The sequence below is a fragment of the Gymnodraco acuticeps genome, unplaced genomic scaffold, assembly GCF_902827175.1.
Source record: "Gymnodraco acuticeps unplaced genomic scaffold, fGymAcu1.1, whole genome shotgun sequence".
In the NCBI taxonomy this organism is placed as follows: domain Eukaryota; kingdom Metazoa; phylum Chordata; class Actinopteri; order Perciformes; family Bathydraconidae; genus Gymnodraco; species Gymnodraco acuticeps.
The window spans coordinates 3158826-3174839 of record NW_022990295.1 but is presented as its reverse complement, the minus strand read 5'-3'; the positions used below and the strand labels follow the sequence as shown (position 1 = coordinate 3174839).

Below are 16014 nucleotides of genomic sequence, written 5' to 3'. Positions count from 1 at the left end.
CACCCACTTGTAACCATTATGCTCATATTCACACAAGCAATTTCCCATTACCCTGGTTACACATATATAAACGTCGACCTCCCGTTGATTAACAAATCCATTGCATCGAGGGACACATATTGAGACTAAACCCTAAGGTTAGGGCGATATGGAGAAAATATAATAGACAATATTTCTGATCAGATACCATATCGGTATGGCAATGATATTGTAGTAACAGTTGATGATTTCACAAAATATTTACATTCACTATACATATTTTTGATGGAAAATCGTCTGGTATGATGATAAAATAGCTAAGTGGGTAAAGGCAAATAACAGAATGACTACTGGTTGGTAGCGCTGCACCATTTGGAGAAACTAACTAACTACGCAATTGAGATATATGATATGAAATATAAGAGGGAGTTATCATGTTTGAAACAGTATTCACATAATCATTGAAAATGATATGTAAAATTATCCTTTTGAAATTAGTATCTGTACCAAATACAAATGGGTTTTTTGTATATCTTTGTAGAACAGGATTTCCTAGCAGCACCACAGCAATATATTTATTTTCACATTAAACCAAATACTGTCTTCAGGAAAAGACACTTATGCAATATAACGACATAAGAAATAGATATCAAGTCTCAAATCACAATATCCATATAATATAATTCTATTGGGCAGCCACACACTCTACCAAAAATTGAACACACAAATGTAATGTTTCCGTCACAAACACGAATACATCTCTTTCCATTACATAAGTACACACACCTATTATCACCTACTTCACACCTATCCAATACTATTTTTCTGCACATATATGCCTTAAACCCCCCCCCCCCCCCATATGCACCCTGCTCCCCTCTGCCCCTCCAGAGTGCGGGTCATGGTGCCCTCCAGAGCGCTTCGCCCTCTCCGCTGTTAATTACCACTAATTGGCCCCGCTCGTTTTTTCCCCCTGTTATAATGGAACCATTCATCTTTACTACTTAATGAGTAGAGGCACTGTAGTCACCAGCCAAGGTCACCCACAAATAGCATCCAAAAGACAGAGACTTGGAAACAAATGGGAAGACCGGCGGAGAGAGAGAACAGCAGAGAAAAAGAGGGGTGGAAAAGTTGTTTATGCTTTAAAATGCTGATGAAAAATGTGAACTTGCTGAAGTTTTCCACGCATGACTCTGCTTTTGGAACGTAGCCAACATGTAAAATAAAAGGTTGAGAAATGTCTGGGAGCTGTGGGAGACTGCAGTGTCCAACACAAACCACAACACACACAGGGAATTTCCAAAGACAGACTAATTAAAATAACCGTTATGCGAGTGAAAACAATGGATCCCTCAGAACAACGCTGAAAGCGCAGACAAACCAAGCTGTAAATATAAAAAAGAAAGTATTTTTCTAAATGCAGTAAGAGCCTCTTCTCGGGCTTATGCACACATAATTATCAAAACAATCACTCCGACTGTCAGCACAGACTCTAGCCCCAGCGGGTGAGAGGCCAACAACTTAACCACCATAAAACATCTAATTAACACAGAATGCTTTAATATTAGTCCCACAGTTTCTTTGTATTCATTTCTGCTAGAAAGATTATCCCTAATTGCTTAAGAAATGGTAAACACAGCTACATTTAAAGCTAAGTTGTGAATATGTTGATCCGTGAAGGCCTTATAAAGCTATTCTCATAGTCCCATACCAACACTGCAGTGAATCTGTCTGAAGAGTTCAGGGAATATTCAACCCCACAAAAAATAACCCCCACAGAAGGGTCTTATTCCAACAAATTGTTGCCAAATCCAGCCTCTGCTCACTGAGTTGTTAGAAGTTCTCACAGTACACAACAAACTGTTGACACATGCAGCCAGAGGCCAGCAGGTCAGACAAGACAACAATACCTCCGCATCTTGTAACTGTGTGAGCAATGTAAGCTGTCAGCCCTTGCCTTGGGTAGAGTGGAGGAAGGTTTCAGGTTCAAGCATCGTAATTTGTCCTGGCAAGTCATGCCAAAAACTGACAACCAGCCATTTTCCTTGGGAGAGTAAGAGTGCCATTGTGTTGGAGTTCCTCCATCCAGTGTCACACAGCGTAGCAGTCATGTGCTCCTGCAGCGCGGTGGCGATAGGCCTGGCACAGTGGTGTTTGTAAAAGGGATGTTAATGTGGTATTCCACACTCCCCTCTGGCATGTGTCTGACATTACAGTAACCTTTGCATGTTTAGCCAACAGTAACTATGGATGTTCATTGAGTAGGGAGACACTCACACACACACACAGGCTCAGTTGCACAGGGAGATTAACTGTGAACAGCAAACATCTGCTATTGCCAACCGTATTGATATCCTTTGAAGGAATTAACATCTTAAAGAAATATGACATTTAAGCTTCAAAAATAAAGTTCACTTGTGTTGTCAATATCTAATCCAGTTAATCAGGTTTGTGTCAAAGGAGTGGCTGGAACTCAGGTCGGCCATATCAGAGAGGTGTGTGCAAAAATACAGAGACTAAATATCTGTGTTCTGAAACAAACTATAGGCTAAATTACTAAGTACATGCAGTTTCTCCAGTGAGCCAATATGCATGTATACGTGTGTGTGTGTGTGTGTGTGTGTGTGTGTGTGTGTGTGTAAGTGTGTGTGTGTGTGTTTTTGGAGGATGTGGTGTGAAGTTGCTTCCTAAATTGCCAGGATAAATCTGATCTAAATTAGGTAGCGTTCAGCCAGTATTGACCAAGAGTGTCCTGTTGTGTGACCAATGTCTGTAAATCATCAATACAACAACAACAACAACAACAACAACAACAACAACAACACTGGCGCTGTTCGGACACAGAAACACACCCATAGTAATCTGAAATGGACAATCTTAAGTTTGGTTAAGAAGGACAAATATGAAATATGTTGTGGCGGGGGAAATACATGGTTGACCAGTCAACACAAAAGACAGAGATAACCACAGTAACGGTATGTTTAAGTGTGTGAGAGTGTGTATGTGTGTGTGTGTGTGTGTGTGTGTATGTGTGTGTATGTGTGTGTGTGTGTGTATGTGTGTGTGTGTGTGTATGTGTGTGTGTGTGTGTGACAGAAAAGGAGAAAAAAAGAGAAAATGGAGTAGAAACAACCTGAAAAAACAGACAAAACCCATCAACAGAAACTCGTTGCGTCGTCCGTGTCCCATCGTTTTTCTATTTTTGTCCCTTTGCGCTTCACAGGCGACAGACAGCGCCTTGCTGGTGCCGTTTGGTTGTATTCTCCTTTTGTTCTTCCTATAGCTGAGCGAATGGTCCCACTGTGCCAGCGCTGATTAGGATCAAGTCGAACCAAAACAGCAAGACGTGTGACTGGAGAGCACCGTGTGCAGTGTGGAAACAGAGGCTTTGATGATGATGATGATGATGATGATGATGATGATGATGATGATGATGATGATGATGATGGTGATGATGATGATGATGATGATGATGATGATGATGATGATGATGATGATGATGATGATGATGATGATGATGATGATGATGATGATGATGATGATGATGATGATGATGATGATGATTTTCTCACAGGCTGGTAAGAGGAGGGTAGGATGGTGGAGGTTCACACGTGAAGTCCCACTTTATGGATTTCACATTGGTTTCTATGTCAAAATCTCTGTGACTATCTACAAATCAAATGGGCTCATTTTGTTATAAGTGGATTATCTACTCAGCAGACTAAACCAATACTATACATATTCACTGACAAAGAAAGTGCCCCAAAACTCTCCTCCATTCTTTTAAATAAAAAAGGGAATTCTGATAATAATTCGCCAATTATCACCCTCTCTTTTCTTTTTGTAAAGCTGAACTATCAGACCATTAGTTTTATTATATAAAGAGGAAGGAAATGGTTGGATCTTAAAAATGTCTCGCTGACTCTTTGAATTTGCATTAATTGCTGCAATCACAAAATGAGTCATTTCTACAGGGACTGACCCGGACACTGTGTTTCCATTCCCTCTTCTCCAGAGAGGAGAGAAGCAGGGCAGTGTATCAGCACTGACACAGATCTGTTCACTATAGTGTATAAATATTCGATAGGATACGCTGTCTGTCTAAATACCTCTGAACTGACTGCTGGTCCCCGGGGAGACCCAGCTAGCTACTGAGAGCCAGGGACATGAGGCAGATAAAAGAGGAGAGACAAAAAAAGACATGGCTGTGAAAGTTAAAAGAAAACCATCTGTTTATTAGTGAGTATACAGTATAGTATAATGTGTAGCAAAATGCCATAAGGAAAGAAAAAGATTGAGAAAAAGAAAACAAATCTCCTTCCTTTCTACAGCTCCACATGGCTAATTAGCATATGTGAAGGTCAGGGTGGAGGGGTGGGTGGGGGGTGTCACTACAGCATCCACTGCCATAATACCTGGCACCCTGCCAGCCACACACACATCTTTGTGTGTGTGTGTGAGGCCAAAAACTCGTAAATACACGTGCAATATTTTACAAGGCTGATGCAGGGTGAGATCAGGAGAGAGAGGATTTAACTCTGCTGACATTTTTCCAGAGTTCAGATACTGATTCTCTGTCTCTGTTAGTTGAGCCAGGCCCATTCCTCAGAAGTCAGCAGCCCTCCATGTGACTCACTTCAAATATCGCCTACATCTCTACATCTCTGGCCTTCCTATACTCCGCCTGTTTACACAGAGCAGGCAGCAGCTGAGTCTCTGCAAATAGATGCAAACCATGACCTATTGGAAATAGAAAGACAACTAAAAATCCAATAAAATATCACAAGAAAGTCTTGAAACTTATTAAATGACACAATCAAAACTATGTGTATGAATCAATGTTCATACATAAACATTTGTCCACAGGAATGCATTGGTTATAACCAATATAACAAAAGCAATATTTTTACAAACAAGAATGTCAAAACTGTGCTTTTGCAGAAGTTGTGACTACATGGTCATATTAACACTGCCAATACCTTTTCTTTGTTTCAGTTTTCACGCTGCATAGTGGCACTTTTGAATTAACGAATATTAATAAATATTCAAAGGACTTCCCTTTAGCTGGTGGTAGTTCTCACTGAATAAATTGAACAGATAATAGAAAGAGAGCTAACAGCTATTGAAAATGTCATTGCTATTAGATCCATAATTCTGTTTGAGACAAAAATAGAAAGTTGGGGTCACACTTACATGTAGGTTCTTTATCTAAATAAATAACAGAGCTGTAATATATTCTACAAATCCCAGAATGCCAGATGCCGCCTGTAGTTTTATAACTTGGTATAGTTCTTCTCCACTGCTGACACAAACTAAACAAGGTTGAGAAATGTAATTGAAATGAATATCAAATCAAAGCCTGAAAGCTACATCCACATGGAAAAGTCAAATTCTCCCATATGCACAATTACATTTCTTCCATAAAGATTGCTTTGGTTTAGATTTTTCTGCCTCCTCCTGACACCGGCAGTTTGGATAAGACCGAGCTGAGAAACAGCTGACACCAAATCAGCGGCCGCTCACAGTAATTAAATCCTTTCTTCAGGGCCTTTACAAATCAACCTTTAGCTCCAAGGGATGCTGAGAGTGCATGGTGCAACCAGAAAGGGAAAAAAGGCATTTTAGTAAGCCATCTTATAATACCAATTTACGTCTGGTGATGCAACTGGACAGACTATTCTTTAAATTCATATTTTTTCTAAAGATCTGAATTAATTGGCGTTTATGTGGGAACCACATGCAGACCAGGGATAACCCCGGCCTGCCAATTACCTACGCAGGCTCTGTGTTTCATCTGAGGAAGATGCGCGGGGCTCTTATCGGACGCAACAGAGCAAATTAAAATGTCACTCTAGTGTTGCTAATCAGCAGTGCACTTGCTAGCAAAGACAGAGATGTAAACAAACTGACATAAACAAACGACTGACGGGAGGGACCAGAGAGCGAGAGACGGAGGGAGGGAGAGACGTTGTGATCGAGGCGGGGTTAAAGTTGGACTGCTTAGTGTTGAGTAAGGGGCTTCAGCAGTCTCCAGCCCCCCCCCCCCCCCCCCCCCCCACACACACACACACACACACACACACACACACACACACACACACACACACACACACACACACACACACACACACACACACACACACACACACACACAAACACACACACCACACACACACACACACACACACACACACACACACACACACACACACACACACACACACACACACACACACACACACTAAACACCACCCTTAAAAAAAAAGCCCCCTAAACATACACACCTGACTGGAACCTGTGGGCTGTCTGCCCGATGCAGAACATGAGCCATAAATTAAATTCCAGCAGCCACAGTCAGGCCCATCACTATGCACAAGCCTCCCTGAGATAGCCGCATAATACAATGTGACATTGATGCATTGCTCCTATTATAAAGTCTTTGTTCGTATCACACTAATAATTCATAAGAGAGAAATGTAAACAGTATGCACTGGAGAGCACTGCGAGCAGGAATCATTTCAAGGTAAGCATATTAACCAAGGATGGGATTGGCTCTCGTCTTTGATATGTAGAACTACTGAGCTTTGATTACACTTTTAAAAATAAACAAAGGCAAAACACCGAGCATAATAGAGATCAATTAGAGGAAGCCGTAGATATCCATTTATTTTTTGTTTTATTAGGTCAGATTTTAAATGAGTTACTGCTGCAATTATGTGAGCAACAACACTATTTCCGACGCTCTCGTTATAATCTACTAATTACTTTTATTGTTCTGTGTGTGTGTGACATGTTTGTGTCTGTCTGTGATGTCTTCTGATTTGTAGATTCCAGACAGATCCTTGTTATACATATAGGTTGAGACAGAATATGCTGTCATTAGGAGTGCACATGTGCAGTGTATTACTGCTATAGGAAAACACACATTGAGCTGAAACAGCATGGACTACTTAAAACAGCTGGCGTGTTACCAAACATGCAAACACACAATGAGGCTGAAGGTCACAAACTGAACACTGAAAATTGTTCTATTATTTGTCAATGAAATAGGCCTCAGTTATTTGTAAAACTAGGACGATGTGATTTTGATGATAGAGCAGGTTCAACACACACACCTCTAAATAACATGTGTCTCTGGTGTGTGTACAACAACACACACACAAACAAACACAGTAGGGTTCTGTCTTTATTTTGGTGAGCGGCCAGACAAGTGAGCGTGAGGTGGGGGGGAGGGGGGGGGGGGCAGCGGTGTAAATGAGGTGCACTCGTTTCGCTCACAGCTTGCTCCTGAAGAGAGGCAGTGGGGAGGGAAATTGAATTTGAAAGAGGGGAAACTGTGCCAACAGGTGACGGAGGCGTGCTCCGACCAAACGCACTCTGAAGTGAAGCGCAGGCATATCACGGGGCCAATTTGGAGGCAGTATTATGCACTACACCGCCCGGCTTTCTCACACAGCCTGTCAGTGCGCAGGAGAGCGCTGCTGCCGCTCAAAATATGAATTAAACATAGGGCTTTTATAGCGTGAATATACTGCTGCTGAAATGTAGGTAGAGCTGAGGAAAAAACCCTGTCGCACAAGCACTCAATCCTGAAGTGGCAGACTGAAAAAAAGAAATTGCCATATATAATGATAAACGTAAGATTTGTTCAGGGAGCTGGTTTGTTGGATATATACTCACTAAAAAGCTGAACATAAATAGTATAGAATATACCTATACTGATTTGTTATCAGAGTTATAAGTCTCCATATATTCTTAATAACCAGTTTGTACGAACCCAGTAATAATTAAGGAGTGCTTTTACTGTAGGTTTCTAGTGACCATTTTATCAGTGCATAATTTGATACAATCAATACGGCAGCAAACACTCCCACGCTAAAACATTCACTTAATTTCCCCAGCATCCAACGCAAATTGCCTTTGATTGAAACAATGTAGGCTAATGAACTGCTTTTGTTTTGCAGACAGTATAAGCTTTGCTCAACCACCTTACCCTGCAGTCGTCCAGATGTGCCATCCTGCAGTACGAATAATTTAGTGCATCAAAAACAACTGCAGGATAATGGCTGCTTTTTTGTTTTGGGGCAGAGTTCTGAGCTGGCAGTGCCTCCCTCCCTGTCTGCACGCTGTTGACACATCGGTGTTCAGCACAAGGTTTGGGAACACCCAGGGACCCCTGAGTGCAGCCCCCCAAAACAGGGGGAGGAATACTTTCTTCTAGTTTTACCAGGGGTGCCCTCATGCAAGGCATTCAACCTCAAGCTAACAGAGGTTAGCCAACAGGGTTGTTAAATAAAAGGGTTTTCACAAAAACGGACCTTTCCCTTGTATTTCAAAATGTCAATGCAACAATTATTATATTATGTTTTAACTTCCCATTTTTAAGATATGTGTGTTGGACAATTTTTCAAAAACTATAATTAAAATGCTAAATTACAAATAACTTAAAACACATATTCTTCAACAAAGAATACAAGTAGAAAAAGTAGTTTAAAATGTTGACATTGAAGTGTTTTTGTACATCTTTTCAGTGTGGAAGAATTATGAGAATAATTATCCAGATCAGCCAAAACCTTGATAAAACTTCAATTATTGCGTTGGAAGGCCTCTAAGTCTGGAATATTCCCATCAGACATGAATGCAGCATCACTACAACGCCATGGCCAAGGAGCCTTGCAAGTATCCTCCTTTTTTTCTGAGTGTAGTCTGCCCAGCGGGACCACAGGGAGCCAATCAGATGGCAGGCTGGGTGTCAACTGTGAGCTGGGAGTGCGGAGAGCTTTTAGCCAGTTTACCTCCACTATTCAAATCCCGAGCTGCATGGGAATAAACGAGGCGCACCGACATGCTCCAGCTCGAGACTGAGCACGCGGACAGAGACACACTGTTTCTTCGCACGGCCACGGTGTCCGTTCATTTTTCAAAACACGAAGAGTTGAGAATTGTTAGAGAACGTTGCCGTTTAAAATTAGCGTTGATCTACATATTCTAAAGGCATGTTTTACTTTGTTCGGCGAGCACCTCGAACACAACACGTCCTCTAAACAGGGCGTTTCGCAACGTGTCTAACACCACGTTGGCAGAGAGTTGAATCTCTCTAACATTAATGCTGCTTTAAAACTCATATCAAAAAAGAAATAAAGTGGAGGGTGAACAACACAAATATGATCTATAAAAACATGAGTATGGTCACCGCCTATGATTTAGCCTATCAGTAATTACAGCCTCATTTAAAGCCAAATCAAGAAGCACATTTTTTAGAATTTAAATGTTTTGCTTACGTTATCTTCCCCTTTTCTGTATTGTTAAATCTCCAACAGGTCTTATACTTTTACACTTTTACCTACAATTAAAAAAAATATATATATATATTCTGCATAAAATCCCCTTGATACACATATAAACCAAGGTTATTTTCCTGAAATGATCTACATACTTCAACAATCATCCACAGGTAATGTCCGGGGCATAAGGGCATATTTGTTGTCAACACACACAGCACCTTGTAAAAATGAGTGACACCAGCGTGGAGAAAAACCAAAGTTCACTGATTGGCTGACTAATGAAGTTTCCAGAAACTTACCTGAGCCCTGCCGAGGCCTTGCCCTCCATTCCCTGGACTCATTTGCGGATGGTTTCTCTGCTGCCCTCCCCATCCATGAGCCGAGTTGGCTCCGTACTGGGGCCCCACGTCTTTCCCTAGGCCCATGCCTGCTTGCTGCTGCGCCGTGGGGCCGCTGTAGTCTTGATATGCACCGCCATAGCCCCGCATCATGGGGCTGGGGGACGTCAGCAGTTGGTTTAGAGTCGGGGTGGCCCCTGAGGGATGTTGCTGCTGCTGCTGAGTTTGTCCCGGGAACCTCTGAAAGCCCCCCGAAGCAGCTCCCAGAGGGGACTTGCTGTGGCTTGCTGAGGAGTTGCTGCCCATCATCATGTTCCCAGGTTGTCTGCCTCCGGTGGGGCCCATCATCCCGTAGGCCCCTCCGCCGTAGCCTGCCCTGTACGCCGGGTACTGATTGTACTGGCTGTTCTGGTACCCCGCTTCGTGGGAGTTCTCCATGCTGTTCTGTGCCGAAGAGTGCGTTATCCCCATCCCACTGCTCTGCTGCTGCTGTCCGCCATGTTGCTCATAACAAGGCCTCGGAGTGTAATAGTTGTTATTAAACTCAGAGTTGTTACTAGTTGGCCCCAAGTTAGAGTGTTCATACCTGGTACCCATCATCCTCTCCGCGGGTTTACAGGTGAGCTCCCCCTCACCTTTTCCTGGCATGTGTTGCTGTGGCTCTCCCTGGCCCCCCAACAGGTTCTCTTTGCCGCCGTGGTGCTGGTGATCCATCCCCCTGTCCCCACGGGGCCCCTGGCCGTTGTTATTGGCGGTGTTGTTACTTTGGATCTGTCGCTGCTGATGTGGCGCAAATTGTCCGAACTGCGGCGGCTGCTGCTGCTGCTGCTGCGGCGGCTGAGACTGAGGGGGATCTCCGCTCCCCACACATTTCAGCTTGTGGTTCGCAATCAAACCCGTTTCCATCGAGGAAGTGGAGGAATTAGTCGATGCCGAGGCGGACGTGAGGTTACTCCCATCTTTGTCGTGGCCGTCCGAAGCGTTGTGAGTCGTGGAAGTTGAATGAACCATGTTGAGCTCGTTTCGGCGGTGATGGTCTACATTATTCAGAGTCCCATCTCCGGATCCCAGCATCGGTCCAGTCCGCTGTACGGTCCCTCCTCCTCCTGATTTCCCCGAATTGAGCTCCGGACACAAACCGCTTGACAATTTCTTATTTGTGTTATTAGTTCTGGTCGGAGCCGATGCAACTTGCGCAGCCATGGTCACTCCAACATCTCAGCGCGCAATGACAGCGAGCCCCGACCAGCCGTGCACGCACGGAGAATAATACAAGAGGGAAGAAAAACACAAGCTGGGAGGAGGAAAATGTATTCAGTGGAAAAGCAAGCTTTGTTCTAGCTCTGGTGGTGGTGTCGAAATGGTGCGTCAGTGAGGCTTCATGTTGAAAGTTTCTCTGCCAGGTTTAAACGAAACTTTTTTCTTCCCCCCTCCGCCTCTCCTCCATCCCGGTTCTCGGTAATATGTAGCAGCGTCTCCTGGAGCCCTTGTGGCCCAGCATGGCATGAGAGAGAGCGGGCTCTACTAGTTTATCCACCTCCAGGGCTCCGACGCGCATCGCATGGAAAATCCGGACTGGATCGAGCCATTACGCGCGCTGCATTTTGATGTTTTTGTGTGTTTTACGATGTTTTGAAGGTTGATTTTACAATAAAAAGGATATACTGATGACTGTATTACTTCTACATGACATTCGTGTTCTTCCTGTCTTTAAAATATCCGGATTTATTTTAATAATCGCAGCTCAGAGAGCCACGTATTAACCCCTTCCCTTGAGTTGTGCATATTACTTTTAGACAAACAATGCCCGTGACGGATCAGGCATTTCCACTTTACGCACGAACACTGTTCCCCTGGTTCACATAAACCCACCAGCAGATGTTAAGTTTACCCGAGCGAGTTTCTCCACTATTATCCAGACCAGCTTTTCCCTCATCCCACCCTCTCTGTCCCTCGGCTCAAGCCAGTTCTCTGCAGCTCTGACAGGAGTCGGACACGCAACCACAAGCTGTGCGCAATAATGTTGCCATCGGAATAAGAATGTAATCTCACTTTATAGCAGCTACAATGTTGGAATATCACCACAGAGTTCATTCACTACACAGCATTCAATTCTACCCAGCTTGACAATGAGTAACATTCATCTTCAACAAAAAAAGATAGCAATTGTGTAATAATAGTAAACCATGGAAATATCAAAACTATATAAAAGTCTAGGGGCTCAGTCTTTGTCTCAGCAGATACAAATGGTCATTCAGTACCAGTAGATAACTATCAATCAATCAATGTTTATTTATATAGCCCAATATCACAAATGTTACATATGTCTCAGTGGTCTTCACAGTACAGACTATAAACTCACTGTAAGCCTCCATAGGAATGTGTTATGAATAGTATGAATATTAAAGCAATTCTTCATTAGGGTCCTATATATTTGAATAAAAGGCTACTCTCTTTAATTTCCTTCATTGGCATTACTTTATCAGAGAGGAGTCGGTCTGATATGATAATGAAATAAAAAAGAGAGAAAAAATCAACCCCAGGCTGCAGTGTAGGACCACACAAAACCAAAGTCTACAAGATATGCTATCCCATCAGTGGTATTCAAACATGAAAATGTAAAATAGTGCTTAGTAAAGAATCTGGGGTGTCTGTTGGGACTTGAATGAGCAGAGGGTCTGCTTTGATGAGATCAGATGCATTTGATCAACAGAGGGAGCTGTGGATGAAAGAGAAGGGGTGAGGGGAGGAGGGGAGGAGGGGAGGGAAGAGAAGGATTTGGGGATGAGAGTTGTGCTGAGGATGGCCATGATAATGATTATGACTGGTGGAAACAAAATGCAATGATGACATTGAGAACGAAGATGACCGTGATAGATGTAATGATGATGACCGGGTAGTGATGGCCCTATTTTTTTTAACACCAAATTGTTGCTGCAGGACACATAATGGTAAAACAAGGAGGCACAATTCACTCTGCTTATACTGAGTGCAGTGTGAACTCACTATGAAGCCATGTCCATGACAATGGGTAGACCCCTGCTGGAGACACAGTGTTGGTACAAGCTTTACAAAATAAATAAATGTATTACAAAAAATACGAGCAGGAACACCTTCAGTAGGACTGAGAAATGAGTTAGAAGGTGGGACAGCTGCATACACAAATATTAATTTCAGTATGAAAAAAAAGAAAATGTGGTTAATATCATTAGGCTACAGCAAGGCTTAATCCCACATTTCCCAATAGAAGCTCACTCAAAATGAAAAAAAGAGAGTGACATCCCTAGAAACCCCTCCCAGCCATTTGCCTTTATGAGCCCATATGGCAGAGAATAAAAGCTATAACGTTGTTATGGTCGGTCTACAAAGTCTCCATGGCGTTCACCATTCAGTGTACTCAGGCCCAGCCTATAGCATCAACAAGACCAGATGGCTATTTATCTATAGGACACCCCGAGAAGACAGGATATTTACACCCTCCTTGCATGCGTGAGAGAAAAATGTGTAGGTGACAAAAAAGTGACTCCTGTTGGTGTGTGTTTGAAAGACAAAACGATATATCCTTAAATGATCCGAGCATTTCTTTCATGTTAGAGATTCGTCAGTGGTTGTGTGCACCTTTTCTGATTAGAACAAGCCTCATCCACACCCTTCCTGCTCTCTGTACTTTGTGCACATGACGATTCTGGCTCCCATCAGCGCCCCAGATCAAAGCCTCGGCTCTGATCTCATCTAGAGCAACACTGAGACTGACAGAGAGGGGACCTGGAGCATTAGCATATTCTATGATGGCGCCGGGCTTTTCAAGCCGTTGCCTCGGCTGCAGCTCTTGGTGCGCGCGCTGTGGCTTTGCAACTCTAATTTTCCTCCCTCGCTCATTAAAAAAAGCCCACTGTTCTCCTATTAATTCGCAGACACACTGATCTGTTTGAATGGCGAGGATGCGTGTGTGCGAGGAGGAGGAGGGAGGTGGAGGAGGGCAATGGCTCAGCGCATTTGCATTTATGTTTAATTTATAACCTTCAGGGGCCCCCTGATGCAGCAAGATTGAAACAATAACTCCAGACAAACACAGGGAAGAGTGGAGGAGGAGCCGGAGGAGGGTGGATGGAATTAAAAATATACAGATCTGGGATATGTGCTTTGCATATGTGTGTGAGAGAGTGTTGTGTGTTTGCTATGGTGAGGATGCTGTTAGTGCGTGCGTATTTCTGTGAGTATTCACTTGTTCACACACACATATACAGAGAAAGAGAGAGAGGCAGAGGTCTCCAATCCGCACGGGGGATAACATGCCACGGTGAGTGTCTGTCAGAAGGAGAGCTGGAGTCTGTTCTGGGGGAGTCTGCAGGGATCTCCCCTAGCAGCACAGCAGACAGCAGCAGCAGCAGCAGCAGCAGCAGCAGCAGCAGCAGCACAAGCCCGGCCAAGCACAGAAAGTGGGTCAGCCCAAAACACACACAAACGCACAGATACACTCTCACACAGCTCAGGCGGATGCAGCCCCGGTGTCACACTGTGGGTGTGTTTGAAAGGAAGAGAGCGTGCAGGGAGAGAATGCATTGTTGATGTTTTGTGTACGTGAGAGAGAGCATGGTAGTATATTTTTGCATTAGTGATGTTGACGGGGGGGGATTGGTTTAAGATGAAGGATGGATGACTAAGAAAGGAGAGGAAGGGGGGGGGGGTGTAGACTAGACAAAAAAAAGCCAGCCAGCCATTCTGTGCACACACCCTATGGAAGTGCATCACATTGATCCATAGTCTTTTCATTTCAGGCTTGGGTAAATAACAGCATTTGCATTGATCAGTCTTCAAAACCAGGCAACGATGGGCTTGGGAGTGTACGGTGTGCATGTGTGAGTGTGTGTGTGTGTGTGTGTGTGTGTGTGTGTGTGTGTGTGTGTGTGTGTGTGTGTGTGTGTGTGTGTGTGTGTGTGTGTGTGTGTGTGTGTGTGTGTGTGTGTGTGTGTGTGTGTGTGTGTGTGTGGCTGCTAACAAAACACACATCTTATTTCTTCTGCTCCTTGCGGAGTCGAGGGCCTCACCGGAGCCCTACAAACGGCAATGATGGATAAAATGTTTTCAACAACACTTGAGAAGAGTGGGTGCTATTGTGTCCGCGTGTATACTGAAACACAGAATCACACAACTCCCAGGACGCCGCATGCTCTATTTATGTGTTATGAAAAACATGACTCAAAAGGAAAAACGGAAAACAGCCATGCTCTACTTTCACCGTCAGCCATCATGTGAAGTGTGAAGAGGAGGAAGAGGATGAGATGCAGACGGGGAGAGGAGAGTAGAGGAGAGTGATTTTCTTCATCCACAGATCCTATCCTGGAGGTGACAGGGGACTGGGCTCTCAGGAACGTCCCCCCCCCCCCCACTCTGATGCCTGTCACTGCTCCTCTCCTTCCCTCCCTCCCTTCTCCTGACTGGAGGAGTGTGTGAAGTGTCCCCCGAGAGGCACAGACTCAAAGACGGTATTTACAAGATCCACACTGAGCCCACTTTTAACTGCCTGTGAAGAACTTCTCCCGCCGCCTTTGATGTGCAAACCTAATGGGGAAGAGCTCGCCGGCAGTCATTGCATATGTTAGCGAGGCATCGTGAGCTAATCCGCTAGCATTGCAAGGTAGACTTCATGCTGCTTGTAGTGAGTGAACACTTCAAATGCTGTATATAGCTTTGGTGCATTGCTGCCCTTGGAAAAGTCCCTATTGATGGAATGCATCAACTCTTACAGCTATTTAGTGGCAGCAGCAGCTCCAGGCGAGCACTTTGCTTATTTCACGGTGGACTTAGCATATTCATGAGTGGGTATAGGAGCCTCTTAATGTGATCATCAAGACTATAGTTAAGACTAGAGGTGGAAGAAACACTCAGATCCTTTAGTTAGGTGAAAATACAAGTCTTAAAATACTCCATTGCAAGTCCTGTATGCGAAATGTTACCTAAGGAAATGTACAGAACGGTTATTAAGTAAATATACTCAAAATATCAAAAGTAATAGTTCTTTGTATGCAGAATGGCTATTTTCACATTTTATATTATTATAGATTATTATATTACCGCCTTCAATTATCCTTAATATTAATAACAAATATATAAAATGGCATTTTTATGTTTTTGTATGTATTATTTGTTAAATATTGGGTTGATTAGTATTTGAGTGCTGCATTATATCACATTAGCATATCAAGTGTTTTTATGTGTAAAAGGAACATTTATGGATTTATAGAATGAAGTGGCATAAAATCGAAATCCTCAAGTATAGTACAAGTATTTCAAAACAATACTTAAGTATGGTACTTGAGTAAAGTTTACTTCCAACACTGGTTAGATCCATTGATTGCGTTACATCTCAACAGGACTTGCAAAATATGAAGCCAGGCATGACTATATAT

The 16014-nt window shown here is 43.4% G+C and overlaps 1 protein-coding gene across 1 annotated transcript in view; it reads right to left on the bottom strand.

Annotated features, from left to right (window-relative positions):
• Positions 1–11261, bottom strand: part of arid1b (AT rich interactive domain 1B (SWI1-like)) — a 179161-nt gene extending 167900 nt beyond the window's left edge. Inside the window, 1 exon segment of the mRNA XM_034222221.1 lies at positions 9566–11261. Within this exon segment, the coding sequence (XP_034078112.1) occupies positions 9566–10807 (1242 nt within the window). The 5' untranslated portion in view covers positions 10808–11261.
• Between the last annotated feature and the right edge of the window lie 4753 nt (positions 11262–16014).